General features: G+C 39.5%; 1 protein-coding gene across 1 annotated transcript; it reads left to right on the plus strand.

Moving 5' to 3' along the window:
• Window positions 1-461: 461 nt before the first annotated feature.
• On the plus strand, window positions 462-23,839 carry LOC140229438 (uncharacterized). The gene is made up of 7 exons (XM_072309689.1): window positions 462-551; window positions 12,681-12,807; window positions 16,080-16,370; window positions 17,710-17,790; window positions 18,611-18,876; window positions 19,627-19,879; window positions 21,387-23,839. Exons 2-7 carry the CDS (start codon window positions 12,705-12,707, stop codon window positions 23,837-23,839), a joined length of 3,447 nt encoding a protein of 1,148 aa, XP_072165790.1. The 5' UTR covers window positions 462-551; window positions 12,681-12,704.
• The last annotated feature ends 376 nt before the right edge of the window (window positions 23,840-24,215 follow it).

Consider the following 24,215-nt stretch of genomic DNA (forward strand, 5'->3'; position numbering starts at 1 on the left):
ACCTCCACCACCACCACCACATTGCATTGGTTGTAAGTGGTGCTAGCAGCTGGGAGGTGGGAAGCCATTGCTGTGTTGTCACACGAAGTTCAACGCGGTACTCATTCGGCGAACGGTAAGTGACGATATCAGAAATGCATGATTACCGTACTGTACTGGTATTCTGTCCTGGCCGTATCTACAGGACACATCTCGTTTCTGACCGTGGATGCGCGAAGGGCATCTAGCCCACTTTGTGATTGGTCAAAAGTTTTGTATGAATTCTCGCCCATGAGCTAATGAGAGCGAATTCTTACGCGACTGCGTGCTTCGCTAGCAAACATATCCCCGGAGGAAGATTGTTCCCCTTCTCTCCTTCCCCCCCCCCCCCCACCCCCGAGGTCATCCACAAGGCACGACCCGGAAAGTGACTCGGAAAGGGGTCAGATTTCGCTAAATGTAATGTAAACTTGACGGGGCCGCTGCGAACGGGAAAATGGAGAGAAACGCGAACAAAGGCCGACCTTACCGCCCAATTTCGGAAGTTTCTGCGTAGGTGTAGGTAGTAAAAGGTTGTTACACACATTTTCATTTCTTTTATGTGTCGGTTTTAGTAGTTAAAATGCATGCTAAGCTCCGTATGATGAATGGGTTGCTTGAGAAAGCGTGTGCGAGAGTTGCAGGATTAGTTCGGTGGATGACTTGCGTTGAACGTCCGCCGTGATCACATTCACTGCGAACGGGAAATGGCATCATTGACATAATGCAATGTGTAGTATGTAGAACAACGAAGGGTCAATTGCATGTAGAGTCTAACGTTAGACCTCTCTAACCTGTTATGTTAGTGAGAACGTTATGAATAGTTTGCGTGTAGGCAATTCAATTGATATTAAGTTCCAGTTGGGTTGTTGCTATATCAAGAGAGTGCTTTATGATCGTCATAATATCTGCAGGAGTGCAGTGCAAGATTTATAACACAATACTGTGACAGGCCTGCTGCAGCTGTTCTATTTCATGCCATGACATGGGGGGCATGGGTGGTTAAACTTATGTGATCCATGCGTAATTAGCATTGGTCAAGATCAAGATTTACTCGTAACTCAGTAATCATAGACCCTGACTAATAGATCCTAGAGTCTAGTCCGATGTTCATGTCATCAGCGTGTCAGGCCGGGTACGGCCAAAGTCCTGAACGGCAAATGAAGTGGATGTGGATGGTTATGAGTGAAAGTGTTACTGTTACTGTTAGAATCTAGCACATTAGATCTACATGTTAAACGACACATGCTGTGAATAAGTGATAGTGATACTTAGATCTTTATTAATTTGTACATTTTGATTAGATCCTCCCCAAACAATGAAATTTGTGGAGTATTGTTGGTCAAAAGTTGGCAATCGATCATTCAATAGGGCCATAGGGCCCTGTATTTAATACTGTAAAAGTGGAAATTTTCGCGGTGTTGAAATTTTCGCGCATTTCGCGCAACCATAAACTAGTGCGAAAATAAAAACACGCGAATATTTTTGCTTGCCATACGTTCCTGTGCGTGATGTCTTGATTCCGCGGAATTAAAAACACGTGAAACTCTTCTGACCCGGCCTAGCGCGAAAAATTAGTCGCATGAAAATATCCACTTTTACAGTATTGGATATTGGTACAAAATTTTACCCTAGGGCCTAACGTTAGACTCTAATCAAGCACAGTAAGCAGTGCATGTGAATTCAATCGGGCACCACTGATTTGACAGCATGTGTTTCGGTACTGTGGGCATTTGTGTTGAATTTTGCATTGGGATGCAGTGTGTGTAGACCGGTCTTTATGTTATGTGTCGATGTAAGTGTCCATAATGAAAGCACTGGTGGTACACCACGCTGTTTGCCCTTCCGTGCGCTATGTGAGCAGAGACCGGGTGCTGCATGTGGCACTCAACGCAACTCATCAGTGGTAAAGCCTCGGCCTTCATATGATTTTAGATGAAGCTATTGTAAGAGGGCATATGTCCAGCTGTCCTTGGCAAAATTATTCAGATTATTCTGTGAAATGATGACTAAAAAAGAAAATCTACCAAGACCTTATTCTGTTTTGTCTGTTACTGTCTACACAGTTACTGATTTATGGGCAGCCACCGCATGTACACACACACACACACACGCCTTGCTTGCACAGGTACAGTAGTCTGCGCGATTTGTGGCAGTGGTGGATAGTAGATTATCTATATGAAGGGGGCATAAAAATATTTACCCAACTGTTGTGGCTGGCGAGGATGTTCAAAAATCGGAGGCTGCTATATCGCAGACTTCTTAACACTAGATAATCCTGCAGTGGAGAGCACGCAATTCGATGTTGATGTTCTGTCAAAACACAACGCAAGCTAATTGTAGTCAAAGTTGTAGTGTGACTGTGTGAGGCGGGCTTTTAGCGACCTTGTCAAATGGCGTTCCATATAACAAGAGCAGCTCACCAGCAGCTCAGTGTGTGGGGGTTAGTTGGATTCCTTCTTGAAATACAGGGATTGAGCCATCGAGTTACCAAAAATGTAGGGCCCTATTTAAAGTGCATGATTGCCCAAAAGTTTACAGTCTTCTGCAAGACACATGGAATTTTACTGTATGATACTGTACCTGATACTATTATATGTACATCAAATGGCATCTCCTTATGACACACAGCCCAAGTTCATTATCCCAGTATTGCTTTGCATGGGAGCTGCAAGAAGGGATTAAGGCATCAATCAAAGTTCAGGGGATTCTAGATGGAGCATGTGCTTGTCATAATAGAACTTTATTGAATGGAAGATGTGCTTTGATGAACTGAATAGAATGGTGCAGCATTGGCTCTTTACCCTCATTTTAATGTGAAGCAATGGTAGGGGATTCTGCAGTTTACAAACATGATATTTTCCATTTTCCATTTAAAATGGCTGTGACTAGTATTTGAAAGAAGATTCAAATGGGACATCTTACTAGACTGTCTATGACTATACACAGCCGTATGACATCCTTTACCTACTTGGTGACTCAATGTGATATGTAGATCTATTTTGTATTAAAGGAAACCCCAACCCAAAGAGTAATGTGGATTGAGTGAAAGCAGCAACATTAGTAGAACACTTCAGTGAAAAGTTTGAAGAAAATCGGAGAATCGATGCAAAAGTTATGAATTTTTAAACTTTTGATGTTGGCACCTCTAGATGAGGAGACTGCTAGAAATTATGATGTATGTGTGGACAACTATATATAGAAAATGTAAAGGGAATTCCACAAAAATTCATTTTTCATGAAAATTACACATTCTTCCATCAACTTATACTGACATATATGTTAAATCCAAAACATAGTTCTGGTACCTCTGCAAAAGTTGTCAAATTTCACTCCCAAATGTGCATGTATGCCAAAGAAATGTGTGGAATAACGCTGTAATAACAAGCTATTGGATGGTTAACAACGAAAATGCGAAATAACCAAAAAGGTTCGCCGGAGTCGCAGTCTCGGAACTTACCCGATCGGGGTCAGGCTAAACTCGGACTCGGGGACAACTCGGCCTCGCTTTGACAGCAGGACGAGTTGTCCCTCTGGATTGTATAGCATTGTACTATGGGAGTGGCCTGTAGCACTTCACGTTCTGGCTGGTCACAGTTATGGTCCGAGTTGATACCAAAGACGCTTAACTGAAAAGACAGGAATGTGCTATGCGCCCTAATCCTGTACAAAACAAATGGACAGCGCGTGGTCCTCAAGCGTATTACGCACATCACCTGAGACGCGCTGTCTTTGAAGTTGTTTTGTTGTTTATCAAGCGTTTTTTATTGTCTTTTCAGTAGGCCTATGGCGATCACAAACTGTGTGTAAATTGTCTGAAATATGGCCGAGTTTTCCGTGAGACCGAGTTAGTCTGTATCCTTCTAGAAGAAAAGTTGGTATACCGACTCTTGTTTTTGATCTTGAAATACTCCAGAACAACTCCTCATCCCGGCAAATCGCGTCAGCCAGGTAAGTTTCTTAGTAGACTCTTTCGATATATTGCACGCAAATATGAAATGGTGCCAGACGGGTTCTCAAACCCTTACCAAAACTATGTTTTCACTTTAAGGGTAGCAACTATTCCCCCTGCTTCCTGAAAGTGGTAAGTCAAGTGCTCTTTTATTATGCTAGAAAAGTAAATTTTTTAGGAATTCCCTTCGTATTTTCTTGCAAAAATTGCAAAAACAATATCTTGTGAAAATGTCTGTGACCACCTTATGCATGGAAATAACAGCGTATACAGGTAACCCACTGAAAAGGCCCAACCCAGATACCCCTGTGTATACACTAGCCTACCTGCCTGGTTGGCTCTGTGTAAAACAGTGGGCAGTATTCCAGAAGAAGAGTTCAAGGTTTAATTCTGAAAATCACTTTGACTCAACAAGAATGGTGTCATTGATTCTTTCATAATTTAAATATAAATTATGAAAGGGCACTCATTTACATTTTTTTTTGTGTGTGAAATATTTTGTTAGAATTAATGGACAATATTCTCAAATCTTGGCTTTTGATGAGTAATTCAGGAACTGATTAATGTATTCTCATGGAACATTTAGTAATAAAGTGTTGGTAGAAAAAAAATGCAGGAAATACACATGTATGTAGTGATGGTTCTCACCTTGAAATGCCTGCATGGTATACAAAATAGCATGGACATTTGTATCAGTTGATTCTGTAATGTCAATACACTTGTTATTTCCTCATCTTACTACCCCCTACTGAAAGTACTGCACCCAATCCTACAGTTTTTATTTACATCACATACAGTTTACTTCATTACACATGTATGTATAATGTAAAGTACACAAGACACATGCTTTCCTTTAAAAATTGTCAGTTACTCCCCTGCATGCTGAAATTGCTGATAATAAAACAAAGGACCAGTTAGCTGGGACATCAATAGTGGATTTCTTTGCTAATCCAGATGGTTTGAGTCCACCATTAGATACGTAAGCTGGGACGCTGAACTACACTCAGTTTTTTCCTATTGAATAAACTGCTTAAAAAAGGAGAGAGAAACATATAAAATATCACCTGTAGTTTCTCTCGTATGGCAGCACTCACAAATATTTATAAAGTTCTAAAATTCAGTTATAATCTTTAATGATTAAACCATGAAAGAACATCACCTCTTAACACCATTCACAAGGATCAATGCATCATATTTAGCGTGAAGCAGTCTTAACGCTTACTGAAATAAGGTGCAAGAAGACATTGTCAAAACCAAGGTAAAATGTGTGTCTGTGTAATTGTAAATGCTCCCTTTGCGGTTTTGACATGCATTGGTTCTGTAAATCGAGTTCCAGAATGCAGTAAAATGCTCACAGTATATTTTTAAAAAAGCCAGACAATGATAGAAAATAGAGCACGCTTTTAGAACCTTCTAAAATTGTTGCCATTTGGCAATTATTCTGTAATTTACAGAAGGTTTCATGCTCTAATATCTGAATCTTATTCGAATCTTGTTAAGTAGTTATGCCATGTCATTGGCACTATTACTGTTTTAGCTGGTTTCTAATTTATTATGTTTACAAGGAGGTACCAGGTATAACGAGGTAAAATTGGCAGCCCCTGTGACCTTGTTGTCAGAGTTTTCCTGTAATTGCAAGAAAAATGAATAGAAGGTTGTCGCCCAAGACAGAGTTGAGCTGTTATCATTGGGAGGCAATCCCCAGCTGTGTAGAGGGCCTCTTGAGACCCATCCCTACAAGTTCTTAACTTTCCCTTTTGAATTATTAAATTTTGCTCATGGTGTTTTGTCATGAGGGTTGTTTGAAGAGGCTTATATACTAATGCATTTCACACTGACGGTGACAGTCATTGGACAAATTTAGTGATTTTTTTTTTTTTTTTTTTGGTCTAAGTGTCTAATTGAATTATTCTATAGGAGATAGTTAAAGATTTATCCTCACTCATTCAAATCGTTACATTTGCGGATCTCCAAAAGCCCTTAAATGTTTATGTGCTAGGCTTTTAAGTTCTCTTCACTTTCAATTATCCGTGCTAAGTCGGGCAAGCTTCATGGACTTTCTAAACTCTGCCTTTGGAGTACCAAACAGTTTTTGTTGTGGCTTCTAGTTTAAATATTAATATGACTCTGGCATAGACAAGAGGGTTTAAACTAGTTTGAGCATGCATGGCCCAATAATTTATCATCTTTTTGTCTTTTTTCTGTTATCAAATTTTTTGATGTCAGTATTATTGTGAATTTTTTGGTTTTAATAATAGTAGTAGTTTCATGATGATGTTGATTGTTATTGTATCTCCTGGTTCATGAATTGGAGGATACTTGGATTCAGCAGTGTTATGCTGCCACCACTGCCATTTGTGTAGACTATATTGTTTGCACAATACTGGCCATGTGTCTTCTGTTAACTGATTTTTTTCTTTTATATTTAGTATGGAGGCATATCATTGTTAAGATCTAGCTGCCTATAAGTTTGTTGGTAGCACCCTCGCTTTATCTGCCTTTTTATACAAAAAAAAAAAAAAATAAAAAATCAGAGACTCCAACCCCAAGCACCTTCTGATCTGGAGATTCTCCCGCCCGAAACCCCTAACAAACGGGAGACTCCAAGTTGATGTGTGCGAAGCGAGAAGTTCCTAGGGTTTTATATGTTCTCTGGTGCTAGCTAAGGCTCATTTGCATATGATAGCAATAAGTAAGAAATCCTTTCCACCGGGAGACACAGAGCCAGGGCGGGAGAAATCAAACCTCAAACGGGAGAACGGGAGATTTTGCGAAAATGGGCTTTCGGCGGGAGATCTCCTGTCGAAAACGGGAGGGTTGGAGTCTCTGAAAAATTGATTTGTAAGGGTCTTATAATGTGCACTCTAAGTAACAGCTACATTTCTGAACAGATTTGTTTAGGTTTTGTACAGAGGTTTATCACAGTCAAATATGAACCCCTTTAAGTTTTGATGATGCTGGCTTCAATGTTACACCTTTTACGGGGTCAAAGGCAAATACCATGTTATATCTCTTGTGTGCATTCTTCCATGCACATTTGTAGGTTGATTGTTTAGGGTCTCCTTGTCACTTCTCTACTGGCCACATTTCTCAACAGATTTTGTTGTTCAAGATTTGTACAGAAGCTTTTTTTCATCAAATCTTGACCTGTACTAGTTGTGGTTATGCTGCCCCCAATGTTTGCATTTTTTGGTATGTGTGCTCTACCATCCACATTTCTTCATGGATTTTTTTTTTAACTCACCTAAGCAGAAGGCTCAAGTGAGCTATTGCAATCATTCTCTGTCCGTCATCTGTCGTCTGTCGTGTGTCAGCGTTTTTTATACAACACCTATTTAGAATGTAGCTATCCAATTGGTCGATTGCCCATCACGTGATATTTAGTGAAAAGTTCCATTGCATGCTCTGGCTGTCAGCAGTGCAATTTTGTTTGAGCAAAATGTTCCATTGCAGGTGCTCTGATGTCACAATAAACATGTGCCGCGCGCACGCAACAATTACAATCGTGCTTACAAGCGCGTACTTTTGTCACTCATTTTTGTAAACAACTTTGTTTCGCATACGTACGTACATGGTGACTTGCAACTGTGAGGCTACTCATTTGTCTTACACGGAAAATGGTTGCCATTTCTGTGCTAAATTCAAGAATTTATGAGTACCAAATCTTTTGACGTTTAAGTTGTTGTATAAAACAAATAGTGTATTTTCTTTACTCGTGCAATGGAACAAGATTTCGCACTCTGTGAAAGATGAGGCACACTATTCAACTCGGCTTCACCTCGTTGAATAGAGCGCCTCTATCTTTCACCTCGTGCGAAATCTTGTACCATTACACTCGTGACCATTCACTATTTGTGTAATATTTTCATCTTCTTCTTGAAAACCCCGTAACAGATTTTCACCAAACTGGCAGGTAGCATCCCCAGGGGATAGGACCTCAATCTTAACCACCCCACTCCAAATGAAAAACTCTTTAATATTTTCCCTAGAACTAGAAGTAATAGAGCTATAAAGTTGATACTTTGAGTAAGTACATTGATGACTATAGTTCCACATTAGTTCATAGCAGATCCAGGGGTGCCTCCCTTGGAGCAAGGGGGGGGGGGGGTAATTTGGGGCCTGAATTGTACATTTTCATCCTCTTCTAGAGAATGCGTAGTCAAATTTTCACCAAATGTAGCAGGTGTTGTCACTTGGACGGCGTACAAATGTGCACCGTTCCCCATGTGGGGGAGGGGAACAGACAAAACCCCTGAATAAAGGAATCTATTAAATTTCCTTCTCTCAAATCATACGTGATAAGGGATCATAAGGGATCAAAAAGGTGGAGAAAATTTCTTTTTAAAGCAGCATTCAGCAACGGAAACATGCATTATCAGTACACAGACAAAAATAAAAAAAATCATAGGCTTGAGTTTGTCATTTCATTTATAAATTCATTTTTCATTCATTTATATTTTTCATTTCCAACAGAATCATAAAAATATTTTCCAGAAATAACATCACAATACATAAGTTTACATTAATATTTTAAGTATACAGAAATGCTTGAAACAAGAGGAATGCTAAAAAGCAGTGCTTGTAGGGTGCATTACCCCCACATGTAATATTAGAAATCACATGATTGATATCCTGTTATACATAAAGAGCAGAAGTAAGAAAAAATAATAATAAAAACTAGAAAAGCACTCTGAGAGCGCAGACCTCCGCCAAGCAGCTACTTTCCACCGATGATCTTGCTCTTCCCAAAGAGATTTTTCTCTTCTTCACCACTGGGGAAAAGTTCTTTGGACTCTTCCATAGAGATCAGTAATTTCCACCCATAGGTATACTAGTACATGCTGAGAAATATCGCCCGATTTCCCAATATAGAAGCCTTTGTTACGTCATAAACCCTGAGCTGCGCAGTGCGCCTCGCCCTAGCAGAAAGTGGAGCACGCACTTTAGTGCGCGCATGCAAACCTCAAATATGCGCAGCCTGAACTCCCAAGTTCATTGACCCAACCTGCCAAAATATCAGCATAGATTCCCCCAAAAATTCTCGGATCACTACCAAAATTTAATCATCTGTTACTTGTATCATTCTTATCTTTCCTGCAAGTTTCATCAAAATCCATTAACTACTTTTTGAGTTATTTTGCACACGGACAAACTAACTAACTAACTAACAAACAAACAAACCAATGGTAACGAAAACATAACCTCCTCCCTTGGTGGAGGTAAAAACTAAGAAAAACCAGATAAGATAATCTCTTTCTGAATTGCTCTGGAAAATAATAACATTTTGGGGGAAAAAAATGATAAAGTTTTGTTTCATTGCAATTATCTTAATCGCAGCATACCAGGGATAAGTTGGCATTTGGATTACTATTTCTGATTGCTAAAATTTGGCCTCCATGATAGCAGTGTGTATCTGTACATCTTCAGAACACATGATGGCGCTACCCTGGCCAGTACCCCAGGTTATGGCGTGCTGAATCATTTGTATATTGACAATAGCTGGCAGCATTCATAAGTTCTGGTTGCGGTTCTCATCTGTCAGGTTGGATAGGTAGTAATTGTGATGAGGGTATTTACAGAAGCAGCAGAATTAGTGCTATATGATTGGATAGTGCTTGTGTCTATAGGGGTATTGAATACACACCAGATTATCAATTCTCATCCCTTAAAAGAAAAACAAAATATGTCTGGTAGTGGAAGATTATTTTTAGACTCTTAAACATTGCACAATCCCAATTAATCAAAATAGAAAAGCGTACAGCCCAGCCCATATATTATTACAAGTGAAAATAGGGCATTGTTTCATACGTCTGTATCAAGGTATCATACATGTCAGATGACAGTATGTATGAAGCTCTTTCTATGATACTTCCACCTTATCTGATCTCATCACACTAAGTCATGTTTATTTCAGGGTAGGAAAGTTGCGCAACATGGAGATATGAATGCTCTAATGTTTTTCAAACATGCCTGTCATGTGACATACCTTTGTTGACACAATTTTCAGTACCACAGTTATTAGTGAGTATTCTGTCACTTTCACTTTTGTGTCACATTTGGTGACAATGACTTGTGGTTATACTACATAGATGAGTGTGAGAGAAGTTTTCCTCCAGAAAGCATTTATTACATAAAGTGACCAAATGTATTTAGTGCATTTCGCTGTCCTTCTGCTAAGGAATAGTTAGCTGATTACTCATGGGCAGAGTATTATCTGGTACAGATGAGCAACGACCTGCCACAATAGTTTCATATTTGTATGTATGCTCACCTGCATAGCATGAAAATTACAATATATTTACTTATCACTGATAACAGATTAAAAGTTTTAGTAAGTTTACACAGCATGTGTGAAGAAAGGGTGATATATTATCAAAAGAGTGATTGTCACTTTTCCTGCTCTAATGTGGGCATTGATGCAACATAAGTACATATGGGGTTGTCTGTAATGTCGTGTGAAACACACGGGTTATATGCATGCAAGCTGACTATTACCACAATTTATAATTTATTGGAAGTATTTGACTTACTGCATTGGTAGAAATAATTATTTTTGTCAAGATGTTTTTTGACGTGTAGTTTCCTCCAAAGCATGTCTAACCTCGTGATCGTCACATGGCTTTGACATGTCTCTTTCCCACAAGTCAGCCCAGAGAAGTGCTATGCAAGTTGCACTTAGTGTAGTTGATAGTGAAAATCTGTAGCTGATTGGATTTGCTACATTCCTGATGTTTTTAGCTCACTTGAGCCAAAAGCTCAATTGAGATGTTGCGATTGCTTATCGTCTGGTGTCTGTCCTCTGTCCTCTGTCATCATTCATGCTAAACTTTTTACATTTTCATCTTCTTCATAAAAACCCCATGTTGATTTCCACCAAACTTGGCAGGTAGCATCCCTTGGACAATAGGATATCAAGATGTTCCTATGAGAACCATGCCCCCCCCCCCCCAAAAAAAAAAAATGAAATAAAAGAAAAATAAATGAATAAATACAAAAATTAAAAAATAGGGGATCTCGAACCGGAAGTGATAGAGCTAAGATGATACTTTAAGTTGATACATTGATGACTATAGTTTCAAATTTGTTGATGGCGGATCCAGCCCCCCCCCCCCCCAAATTGTGGCCTAGATTGTAGACTTGGCAGGTAACATCCCTAGGGGGATGGGATCTCAACTTGTTCAAATGGGCGCCATGCTCTCATCCCCACCCCCCCCCCCAAAAAAAACAAACAAACAAACAAACAAACATGGAGGTATTACATCAAGATTGAAAGGGTTAGACTGAAGGTGGTGGGAGGCGTATTGCCTTCTCATGCAATTTTGCTCAAATATGGTAGTCACTCAGCTGCAATGCATAATGACTTGGTCATTATGCATTGCAGCAGGGAGGATTGCAGTTATAGTTGGGTAAATCTCACATGGAATTACAAGTTCCTTGATTGCAGCTGGAATATGTACATAAACGGTAATAGGTGCTTGTCATATCCAAAATATCTTCCTGCGTTGTTCAGTACAGATAAGCTATTTACTTTGTGTGTGTGTGCGCATGTGTGGCCATCCATTGTGAGTCTGTCTTTATGGTACGAAATTTGGGGAGTCTTTTCATCATTCTGTCCTGCAAAGAAATATTTTCACCTGTTTTATTCAAACCCTCTGCTTAACAGCCCTTGACAATGCAGTTTCAGTAGTTGGGTATTATTGTGTCCCTGAATAGAAGGTTGCCAGCATGGTTGAATGAACTGTATCTAGTGTAAAATAGTAGGGTATGTATTCCACGTAGGGATATAGAACTAATGCCTAGAACGTTAATGCATTCATGCAAGTGCATAGAAATATGTTTGCGGGTTGATTGCCTACGGGAAATCATAGCCCTTGTCGTAATTGTTGAACACGAGAGGTGATTGGATGTTGAAGTGGCGACCCTCTAGGAATCTAGGGCAATAATGGTGGGAAGGCATTGGATCGAATCCACTGGATTTTTGATAGACTGTATATTTTGAATAAACATCCCTCCAATAATATGGTACTACAAAATGTAGGTTGTAGCAGACTGCTATAAAAGAGAGAGAAAAAAGAGAAGAGAGGATAGAATGAGAGAAGGGTACTTTTCCGTGCTAGCAGGAAATTAATTTTCAAGGTTAGTACATGTACATTCCATTTCCAACAAAATGAGGGTATGTTTGAAATGTTGATATTGTAGCTTTTTGAGAATATGGTTGTTTTTCTGAGGAGATTGTAAGTATTATATTAAGGGTGGTTCTTGTCTCTCTTCACAAGCGCAGTTTTTATGTTCACATTGTGATATTCATTCTATTGTCTATGTTGAGTTGATTGTTTGCAATTAAATGTGTTGATAATGAGAATACAAGTCAAGTTAATGTGATATTCCTCTGCAATCTATTGTCTGAGTCATTTTTTTCTGTAAATTCTGATGTTTTACGACAAGGAGCAATTTATATTATTTAGTGTTCATATCTGCTGTTGTGTCACTGATACAAGGTAATGCACTACGTATGTTTGTATTCTCATAGTTGATAATAGAGCCTTTATAATAGTCTCCATGTGGATTCGAAAGTGCCAAGATCATTTTGTTACTTTGAGTTTAGCACATGGCTTCTATTTCCTAAAAGTCACAATTTGATATTGCTCTCGAGTGAAATGCGAGTTGAGTATCATCTTGTTGTTTTTGCTGCTGTTTTACCACCCTTCAGGTTGTAATCCATGAGTGCCATGCAATGGAAATGTCTGGTCGTCGAAAACAGAAATCACCACGCCGATTATCAGAAGATGTTGAGCCCTTATCTGACGACATGAACCCTGACGAAAAATCATCTCCAGGTGAGTAAACACCCGCACTCTGGGATCTTGAAGGATATCGGAATGAAAGAAGATTGTTGGTGGTGGTAATTGACATATGATTTGAAATAATGAGCTAGGGGACAGACATGAATGTAGTGTCAGTTTTTCTGCACCTTCCTTCAGAATATGTTGTGTTTGTGTGTGTGCATGTTTTGATGTTAGTTTCCAGAACTGTATGTAATATTTGCTGTCATATGTTACAAATGATAGATTTTAAGAAATGATTTATTCTCGAATTATGCAAAATCAACCTTGTTTTGTATCCGTATTTCTGTTCTTTTTTGTTATTAGTACTGTAGATATTTTAGTATTTCTCTGTAGGATATCACTGATGAACATTAATAGAAGAAAAGTAGCTGTTCTAAGTAGTAATTAGAGTAATATTTTTGATAGTGATAACATACATAACAACTAATACTCATGTCATTACTACTACTACTACTGCTACTATTTCTAGAAATAATGACAGAAATGGAGAGATTAGGATGAAGTGAAACGAAGTGATGATGAAAGTGCATTTTACTTACAAAATCACTAAGTACACTTTTTCTTCCATATGGTCACACTCACAAGTTTAGAATCATCTTTCATGACAGAAAGTGAAATGTTTTGGTTTCATTGTTACCTTTGGACATGATATTTCATTATGGAATCCTTGAATTCATGGTAAAGACAGTTCTGATTTTGCAAATGTGTCACTACCTTGTGTGATCACATTTTTTGTAGTTCACAGGAGCACCACATTCGTGTATGATATGGTAGATAAACAAATGCATGTGGTATTACTAGGATGCAGTTTGTTCAAAACTATGCTGCTTATGTTTTGCTTAGAAGCAGAAGACAGGAAGGTGATTTTCCATGTCTGATATAAGGCATTGATTACCCGTTGAACGACTACTTTATTAACTCTTTATGTGTCACGTTCACACGCCCGACTCAGTCGACAGTGTGCCAGCTTCGCATATTCTGCTCAAATGCAAAAACCGATCGATTCATCGGCAAATGCCACTATACAATGAAAGCATTTCTCGCAATTCCATTTCTGTCACATGTGGCTTGCATTTTATGTCATGATTTACTATGAAGTGGTGTTTGCTACTGAATTTGCGAGTAAATTTTAAGTTTCTGCCATTGTTTTGTGTGCAATAGTCATACCTCTACAATAATGCAGCAGTTGGTCATATGAAAGAAACACAATCATAGATTAGTCATTCAATTCATATCAAAGTAATGCTTCACATTTTCTCTACATCTTTCCTCATTACATATCCAGGGTAACAAAATAGAGGTTACACAGATTTAAAAAGACAGAATGATTTCCTAAAGCATGAATATGTTGCTCTCTCAGAATAATGTGGCATATAGGAGGTTTACACCAAGGCACATAAAGAGTTAATGCAATATCTCAGAAAATCTTTGATATGATACACAGAGTGTCCTGACTGCAAATACATGTCATACTCAAGCTTGAGCACTGATACTGTTTATTTGTGATCAAGCATTGTATTTACATAAAGCTGATAATCATATGTAGTGTTTATTGTCTTGTGTCTAATTACTTGATGTCAAATGTTTTTGATTTGACATTGATTATGACATTGAGTATGATGGGACCTGCCTTTCATTACTTATGTTAATGAATTTTTACATAGCCTGCACATCATGTATCATCTCATTAACACTTTATTACAACATAGCACTGTATAGGAACAAGTAATGATAATTAAAGAAAACAAGGTAGTAAATTGAACAGTCACACACACAAAAAAAAGAATCATCACAGACCTGTGAATGTAATAATTTCTCAGAAGTGCATAGCAGTCTTGGCAATCACTGTACCTTAAGAGAGTTTTCATCTAACATTCTTTTCATAGTGCCAAGTAGCAAGGCTTTGCTGTTCCATTTCTGAAGCTGTAGGATTATGGGGGAATAAAAAACAAAACAAAAAACAAAACAACAGCAAACGAGGTTACGAAGATAGCATGATATTTAAGTATATTGCAGGGGCACAAATTCTAAGTGAATAAATCTTGAAGAAAAACAATTAGTATCCCTCTTTTGATAGCGTCATTTGCACAAGTCCAGGACTGACATGCATTGATGACATCCTTATGTTCATGGACAATGCATCACTTTTCTCATTTTATACAACAATAGTAGGCTGGTTTTGCCTGTTGTAGAATTCTTTGCCACAGTTTTTCCTTGTTTTTGACCGCACAAATTCTTTTTTCCTTTTCTTTGTTTTTTGGCGAAAAAATTCATCTGGCAATAAAAGAAACATCAAATTTCCATAGGTTAACATATTAGGGTTAGATGGGACCAAACATTGTTACCTCCCTAAAAATAGGAAGTGTTGTATTGCTATGTTAGTTTTTCGTCAATGTTATGTTAAATATCACGGTATGTAATAGCAGCTTGTAGTATACTGCTTCTTACAGTGTATACTTCTACTGGTGACACTGCAGTGATGAAGCAGTAATCACAAAAGCTATGTATGCAGCAGCATTATTATCAGTCATAAATTGAATTTGAATTTTTCACTTTTTGTGATCTAGATTGCCTCACTCGCGTCATGCCATATTAGTTAGGCACACATAACATTTCTAATCTTTACAAGTTTTAAACGCCAATGATTAGCTTGTACATTTAAATTACGAAACGCTTCCACAGGTCACCTAATCTTTACTACATCATATTAAACTTTCGAGCAATAGTACCTCATGATGATTAAACCTCAGAAGCGAAAGAAACACATAACACACAGTGCTAGTGTAAAGTAGATAATGTGCAACGGTACAGTAGTGTACAACATGCACTGGAGGTTGACCCAGAAGCTAAGGGGGAATAGAGTTCTTGGACAGTCATGCTAACTTTCCACTGTATTGATAAGTGTGTCCATGTGAGGCTAAACTATGAGTGGAGACCCCCTGCAGCTCATGGATAGAGGGTAAAGCCTTACATGTAGACCTGATGTCTTGTGGTTTATCAACTAATCTTCAAGATTGCTATCAGTAAACCTTCATGTGCATCCACACAGTGCTACACTACATACTAGCTAGTCATCAAAGTTTAAAACTTACACAAATCTTTAAGATTGGAATAGTTGTGTGAACCTAATTTCTGTAATCTGCAAGTAATGTTCTTTGACTGCAGCTGTCTGTTTCTCAAGTATTTTGTAAGAAAATTGTATTCAAAGGGAAGTGTGTACACATTCCAATTGAATACCTGTGATTGGTTTTCCATTATGCCAGACAAATCTTCCTACCTGTGCCACCTATGCAAATACGAGTTTTCTGGGCCAGGCCAGCTAGCCATCCACTTGCGCTATGTCCACCAGCAAATTGCAGAGCTTCAGCCCAAGAATAAACGAGGGCCGAGTGAGGCGGCTGGTTCACAGGGATCTTCTTCTGGAGATCAGGACACCCCGACAGGAGAAGATACGACAACCACAGCAGCAACATCAGCCTCGTCATCAGTAGGAGGAGGAGCAGCAGCAGATGCTTGCTTCAGTCCTCGGGAAAAAGATTCCTGTAATTTTGAAGGTCAGACTTCTTTCTGTGTTCCTAGCAGTTGCTTCCATATTATTATCATGTTGTTGTGGTTCAGTCATGAGGGCCATTGAAAGTGACAGTGAGAGTAATGATATTTTAACAAGGAGATGTGTAGGCCGACTGTAAGTAGACAACTGGCTTTTTAACCTTTTTGTGAAATTTGCTGTTACAAAACCCTAGTTGCACAAGGCTCACAATATTAGTCATGTACATGGTAACTTCTTGATGTTAAGCTTTTACCTGTAAAATGTGCTTGTATCTGGTTAGGCTATTGCTATGTATGCATATGACATAACGCTAGGCCTATTGTACTTGTGCATGGCAATGGCAACATCATAACAGTTTTCCTTTACGTGATAATTTTGCAATTTTTTCTTTGAGATATTAATGTAAGTCTGTGTTTCTGTGCATAACCTGAATTGATTTATCATTAGATTTTAGATTTTATCTTGTGAAATGTAATATCTTCATCAGTGACATGTTTACACACAAAACAAATTGGCATTTACATGTATCCACCGATATGCACAAAGTACATATGTATCAGATCTAGTCCGTAGTAACAATCTTCTTTAGCTTTTAGATGGGATAATGAAAGTCATTCAGATGCCTTATTTTAGCAAGTCTTGGCTAGTTTTACTGTGAGGGATGTGTCAATGAGTCCCAAAGTATGAGATGGGTCCAGCCTCTTCCTGATCTAATGTGATTTCGTGTGACATTGAATGCAAGACCTATAGTGTGTTTTCTCTCTTTTTATATGAGTTGTCAAGTATTGGATGTACAGTTCTACACTTTGCAAGGCTATTGCAAAGTAAGGGCTTCATCTTCCATTGCTGGTGTAACACTCAATATATTTTGCCCGGATTAGGCATGTTATTGTTAGCAGCTCTTAAAGGGATGGTATAGTTTTGGTTGAGACCTGACTTCAGGTTTCTGACTTTTTATGATTAGATGATAAAAAATAAAAAAAACTCTTATGGAAGAGTGTGTAATTCCAAAAAGAGTTCAATGTTTATTGATAAAAAAATTGGTTTTGAAATGGCTGAGATATCCAAAACAAGCAATACTAATAAAAGATGGCACCCACCTTTTAACATGATTGCTTTGTTTTACTTTGTTTTTGGAAATCTCAGCCATTTCAAAACCAATTTTCATCAGTAAACTTTGAATTCCTGTTAGAATGATATGCTCTGTAACATTTCATGAGTGGTTTCTCAGTATCTTGCCAAACGTTAAAAGCTCAATCCTCATCCCAACCAATACTATACCATCCCTTTAAGCAGATTGGCTTGTAGTGATGGAAGCTTATTTTAACTTTCTGTGATATCAGATCATGTGACATATAATCAGCAGCAGCTGGCAAGACGACGAACATACATCCAGTCCAGCATGCCTGATGACCGGTACATCTGTAAGTTTTAGTTTATTCATGTCAAGTGCTACTTATTGGTCCCCAGCACTATGAATTCTTTTCAGTTTGTTTATATGTTGAAAGTTTAAATTCAATGGCTATGTATTTATAATCTATTTGACTGTGGATTGTATGGTCTGACTTGCTTCTGATACTAGGCAGACATGTCATCTTATGTGGACACGTGCGCTTTAGCCCAACTTGCGGAGTCTGTATTTGTTTTTCAGTACAGTGATGAGCTTGTTCACACAATCACACTCCTTGAGACAGAAACTAAGTCAGGTTATATATCACATTGTGTCAGCTTGGCTTATGATCAGGCAAGGTCTGCCATCTTTTTGCATATGACATGTATGACATTGATTGCAGGTTGTGATGATGTTTTCATGGTCAAATTTACATTTACATTGTTGTGACAAGAAATAACCCTCCCGGAACTTGCAGTCAAACAACAAATCACTTTTAATACCTCCTCCTGTCAATACACAATCTTATGGTTCACGATCTTTTCAGTCAGCATTGCCACAACTCTGGAACAGTTTACTTAAATGCGTGAAACGAACAGACTCGGTAGACAAATTTAAATCCATGTTAAAAAGTTATTGTTTATTGATTAGTTCTATGACTATGACTCATGTCTGATCATCTCTGAAACTGTACCTTCTTCTTCCTTTTCTATTCTTTTTCCCTGTAGCGCTTAGAGACATTTCATGTGATAATGCGCTATATAAATGTTGTGAATTATTACAATGCAAAACATGATGAAAAAGCAACAAAGCATTTTGATTTGGAGTGTCTTTTTGTTGTCATTTCACTGCAGATTGTGAGGAATGTAAAGAGCGTTATGAGGGGGAGTGCCCTCTGCACCCTTTCACCATCATAGAGGACAAACGAGTACCAGCAGAATGTGACAATAGGGCACGCCTCACCCTGCCTGATTTTCTCTCTATTGCCACCTCTAGCATAGAGGGGGTTGGAGAAGGGGTGTGGGCAGAGAAGTTCATCCCTAAAGGTGTGCGATTTGGACCATATGCTGGTGAAATTGTTGGAAATGATGCTGGCTACAGGAGTGGCTATGCCTGGGAGGTAAGTGTGTGAGCAAATCACCAGAAGTTTTCAGTGCATTTTGGAGTGACTGACTATATGATGTTGCGCTGAAAAATGTTTTCAAACTGACAATACATAGAAGCTTCTCTATCTCATTATCATGATATTTTTTTTTTCTCTCCAAGAGACATGGAATCCTAATGTGCTAACTGCTAATACAAATGTATCAAACACTTCTTTGATTTCACATCCCCAGTATAATGTGTGCAAGCTTCAAAGTGATTAAATCTGTCGGTAGTGATAGTATGTGCATATTGTACAACGTGGTAGGAGACTTTTTTGCAGAGGTGCATGACTGTTTTGAACTGAGTTGTGACGAAGCTTTGTCATGAATCTAACATTCCTGCAATGTCCATGCATCATTAAGAGTAAAGGAATTAAGTTGAATTTTCTGCAATTGGATGAAAAAAAAAATGCCTGTGTTGATATTGGTTTAGATACTGATGATCTTGCCTTTGCCTGATTTGAGTCATACCGAGGGTCATCTATTTTGAACTTAGTCTTGTTTGGAGCTTTGAACCTACCCAGATTGAGGTGTTAATTGGTGTGTAGATATTGCTCATCTATAGTGGAATATTTTGTCTCACCTTACATCAGCTGGTGTCGAAATGAAGGCAGTGAATGGAATAATTTGTAGATGCCCTTGCTGCATGTGTCATGCTGTCTAAAATATCATATGAAGCTTGTCACAGCCAGAACTAAGGTGGAGCCTATCCTACTATTTACTAGATATGTGTGCAGGGCAGAGTGTTACACTGCATCGATGGCAAGGATGAATGCAAGGGCAACTGGCTGCGCTATGTCAATTGCGCCCGCAGCGAATCTGAGCAGAATCTTGTGGCCTTCCAGTACCTTGGCCAGATCTACTACCACTCCTGCAAGGCCATTGAGCCAGGAACTGAACTCCTGGTCTACTATGGCGAAGAGTTTGCAAAGAAGCTTGATGTCATATCTGAGCTTACCAGCCTCATGTTTGATTCCAGTGAGTATTCTGCTTATTATTATTATTAATTTTTTTCATGTAGATGATGCCTGATGCTGGGGGGGGGGGGGGGATGGATACACTTCAGAGATTTTTTTGTTTTTACTCAAAATTAGATTTAGTCATCAGTTGACTGCATTCAAATTAAATCAGTACCAATTGAACAACATCTCATAGTTATGGTATCAGTTTAGATATGATTGTGCGCTACCTCAGCATGTTCATAATTTACAAAAAAATAGTTACTTTCAAAAGGTCGATCAAACATATTCTATTATCAGCTTCACGCTGAACTCCTGGAGACTATTAACTATTAAACTTGCTGCGATCATATATTTCCCCTGAAATCGACATTTGAATGGGATTTATGAGAAATTTAATCAATTTAATCAGTATAATTTGCTTATAATGACTTGACACTTTAAACTTTTTCTTGCTCTCTCTCTTGTCAATGTCCGACAGGACAAATAGGCACCACACATGCATTTCTTCTTTCCCCCTCATGTTCCCATGCTCTCTTTGTAAATACCCCCCCCCCCAACTCCTATCAAGTATCATTTAAACTATTTGCAAGCGTATAGATTGTGTGCACGGGGGTTGCAACGATTTTCAAGCTTTAAGCTTATGTTGCAATTCCTTTGCGTGTTCGTTACCTTGAATAATGTAGCTCTCTTAGTGGAGTTGTATACTATCCTGTAACTGCTTCTTATCAATGTATACTTACTGTATATATTCTGTCTTGGCTATATGAGATGTACTTGCATACATTTGTATGCATTCCTATTTTGTGAACACGCATGAAATCTTGAATAAATAAATAAATAAATAAATAAATAAATGATAATAGCAGACACATGTTAATGTACAATTGGAATGCTGGTCCCTAAATGATTGAATTATTCTGGGAGGTGATTGCAGTAGATTTTGTTGTTAATACAACCCCCACACAGTGGCTAGAAGTATCCACATTCTGTAGCAGTGCACTATAGCAATGCACATGTATTCTGTGGGGATAATGCAGATTTTGTGTTCACCTTTAATATGCAACAGATACAACCCATAATCTGGGTTTCAAGTTAAGAACAATAAGGAAGTGCTTTGTCTACTGTAGTGATTGCATTTGTAGTTACACCTTGTTAAGCCTGACATTGGACTTATTGGAATAGACAACATGAGGAGGAAACACTGAACACACTGTAAAAGTACAATTCAGTCTTGACAAGAGTGTATTGATTACTATATACTACTTGCCAATGCAGTGAAAAACATGATTCTCATTTGTAGAATGTGAAGATGAAGCAATGTTGATACGTCCCATATACTCCTTGCCACTGTTACGTATGTAATTAAAGTACAGTGGTAATATCAGATGCACAAACAAAGCGCAAACAGGAGTTGTGTTCTCAGTAGTGTGAAGTAGGTATGTTTCGTGATGGGATAAAATGGGAACTTAGTTGAACTGTTTAAGTTGTTCTTTTTATATCCCCATTCCCTTGCCTGTTATTAGAGTCCAGCACCTACAAGTGTGAGTTCTGTGGAAGAATGTACACCATTGCCATCTACTTAGCCCGCCATCTGCGATATTCCCACAACAAGGTTATCAAGTCCTCCTCGGCTGTTCACCAAGCTGTAAAGAGTATCGACAGAGAGAGCATAGCTGCTATGGTGGCTGAGAGTTGTCAGAGGTCCACACCAGAGCCTACACAGACAGAGAGTTCTACCACAGAAAATGGAGAAAGCCATAGTCAGTATCCAAGCTTTGAGCAAAGATCATCCAGTCATACAAATGAGAGTCAAGGTTCCAATGTCTTTGATACCCAATGTCATAGGCTATCACAAGGTGAGGGCTACATCTTGGGTAGTGGTGAACCAATGCTAGACCTGGGTTTGACAGGGTCACAAGAATTAAGGCGAGATGACGTAGGTGATGGTAGGAATCCTGGGGAGGATAGACAAGGGGAGAATGAAGGGAAGGAGTATGAGTGTGGAGTGTGTGGGCAACAGTTTGCCTTAGAGCTTGTATACAATGCCCATATGATAACTCACAGTGTGGTAGATGGTCACAGGTGTGACATGTGTGGTGATCTATTCCCCACCAGAGAAGACCTTGATGCACATGCATGCATCCAAGGGGGGAGGGTGGAAGAGAATGGAAACAGCCAGGCTTCAGAGGACAAACACAAACCCTTCCAATGCAGTGTGTGTGCCAAACGTTTTGGTCAGAAGGAATACCTCCGAACCCACATGCGAATCCATACAGGGGAGAAACCCTATCATTGTCGGTTTTGTGACAAAGCGTTTGCACAGGGCAGCGCACGCAATACACATGAGAGGACCCACACCAAGATGAGGCCGTTTGTGTGTGACGTGCCTTCATGTGGGATGCGTTTCCGTGACGGCAGCCACCTTCGCACCCACAAACGCATTCACATGGATGCCAAACCTTTCCAGTGCCGCTTTTGTGGCAAGTGTTTCCTCTTTGCCAGTCAGCTCACACAACACGAGCTCACCCACAGCACTCTGAAACCGTATGTTTGTGGGGTGTGCAACCGGGGCTTCAATCAGAAAGCATACCTTCGTGTTCATGAGCGCCTTCACACAGGGGAGCGGCCTTATGCATGCCGAATGTGTGGCAAGCGATTCAATCAAATGACATCCAGAAATGTGCATGAGCAGAAGCATGGGAATTGGGGCATGTACAACTGTCACAAGTGTGGCTTGAGCTTTAAGAGAAGCCGAGATCTCCTGGGTCATGAGTGTTATGGTGTGACCATGCTCAACGGTACTCCTCCCCCTATGCCACAACCTGTACAGACTGCTCAGCCGTTACAGCGCCAGATTTTCCCCTGTAAGCAGTGCCCACTGCTCTTTGCTTCCTCATCTGAGTTACACAAACATCAAAAGACTCATGTATTGCGCCCTTTTTCATGCAACATATGCAGCAAGCGCTTCACACACAGAAGCTACCTTGAGATCCATGTCCGTATCCATACAGGTGAGAAACCTTACTCCTGTAAGTATTGTGGCAAAACATTCAGCCAAACAAGCTCCAGAAATGCTCATGAGCGAATTCATGAGCGTATCAAGGCAGCCAAGCAGGCAGAACAAAGTGTCACCGAGCAACAGGAAGCTGTACGGAAAACAAATGAAAATGTTGCCATGCCCAATCTTCCAATGCAGCCAGCAATACAGACTTGTCGCTTCTGCAATAAAACTTTCACCGATGTAGCACTCCTTATTAGCCATGAGCAGTCCCATATGCGCCCCCGAGATCACATTTGTGGTTTTTGTGGCAAGGCATTCAGCAAGGGGCGCTACCTCCAAATTCATGAGCGAACTCACACAGGTGAGAAGCCGTATCAATGCCGCTACTGCACCAAGCGTTTCACACAAGGCAGCTCCCGCAATGTGCATGAACGAATTCATGTCAGGAATGGTGACTATAAAATGAGTCCTTTGTCTCCAATAAACCAACTCCCTCCACCAAGCCCAACACATGTTCCGCTTCAACAGACCATTCCCCCATTCAGTGCACAGAGCCAACAGCAGGGGAACCAGTCAGTAGCACAGACATTCAACTGCCGCTACTGTGGTTTGCAGTTCACCGATGCTGCATCGGTTGAGCATCACGAGAAAGTGCATGGCATTCGCCCGTTCATATGCAACATTTGTGGCAGGACGTTCACTCAGAGTCGCTACCTGCAGATCCACGTCCGCACCCACGTAGGTGAGCAGCCCTACCCCTGCCGCTTTTGTAACAAGCGCTTTTCTCAGTGCAGTGCCAGAAATATGCATGAGCGTGTCCACACTGAATTCAGGCCCCATGAGTGCCCCATCTGTGGAAAGAGCTTTATTGTGAACAGTGCCTTGCAAAAGCATCTGCAGAAGCACCAGTTCATGGCCAATATTCAGATTCCTGGCAACACACCCACCACCCAACACAGTCTGATATCCCTCTAGTGGTATTCCTTACCACCAATATGAACACCCACCATGTCATTTGGTGGATTCACAACTCTGTGCACACTTACACAGCAATGAGTGCCAAATCTTACCAATGTCAATTTGATTTTACAGGGATTGTGTCATACAGTGAAGACATATCAGTTGTGGATAATCACTATAATGTGATTTTTATAGGGTTTTTTTTTTAAGGGTCACTGAAAACATGTTAATATCATTCCAACTGCCATCTCACCAGCACATACCTGTTTTTGCACTTTATCTTTGACTGGAGAAAGAATGGGAGTGTTGTAGAAATTCCACAGTGCCAAACTATAGTGTCATGTAACAGAATTGACTGGACAAAATTCTCATCCAGTTAAGCCATTCTTTG

This window comes from Diadema setosum, chromosome 6 (assembly GCF_964275005.1).
Source record: "Diadema setosum chromosome 6, eeDiaSeto1, whole genome shotgun sequence".
NCBI lineage: Eukaryota > Metazoa > Echinodermata > Echinoidea > Diadematoida > Diadematidae > Diadema > Diadema setosum.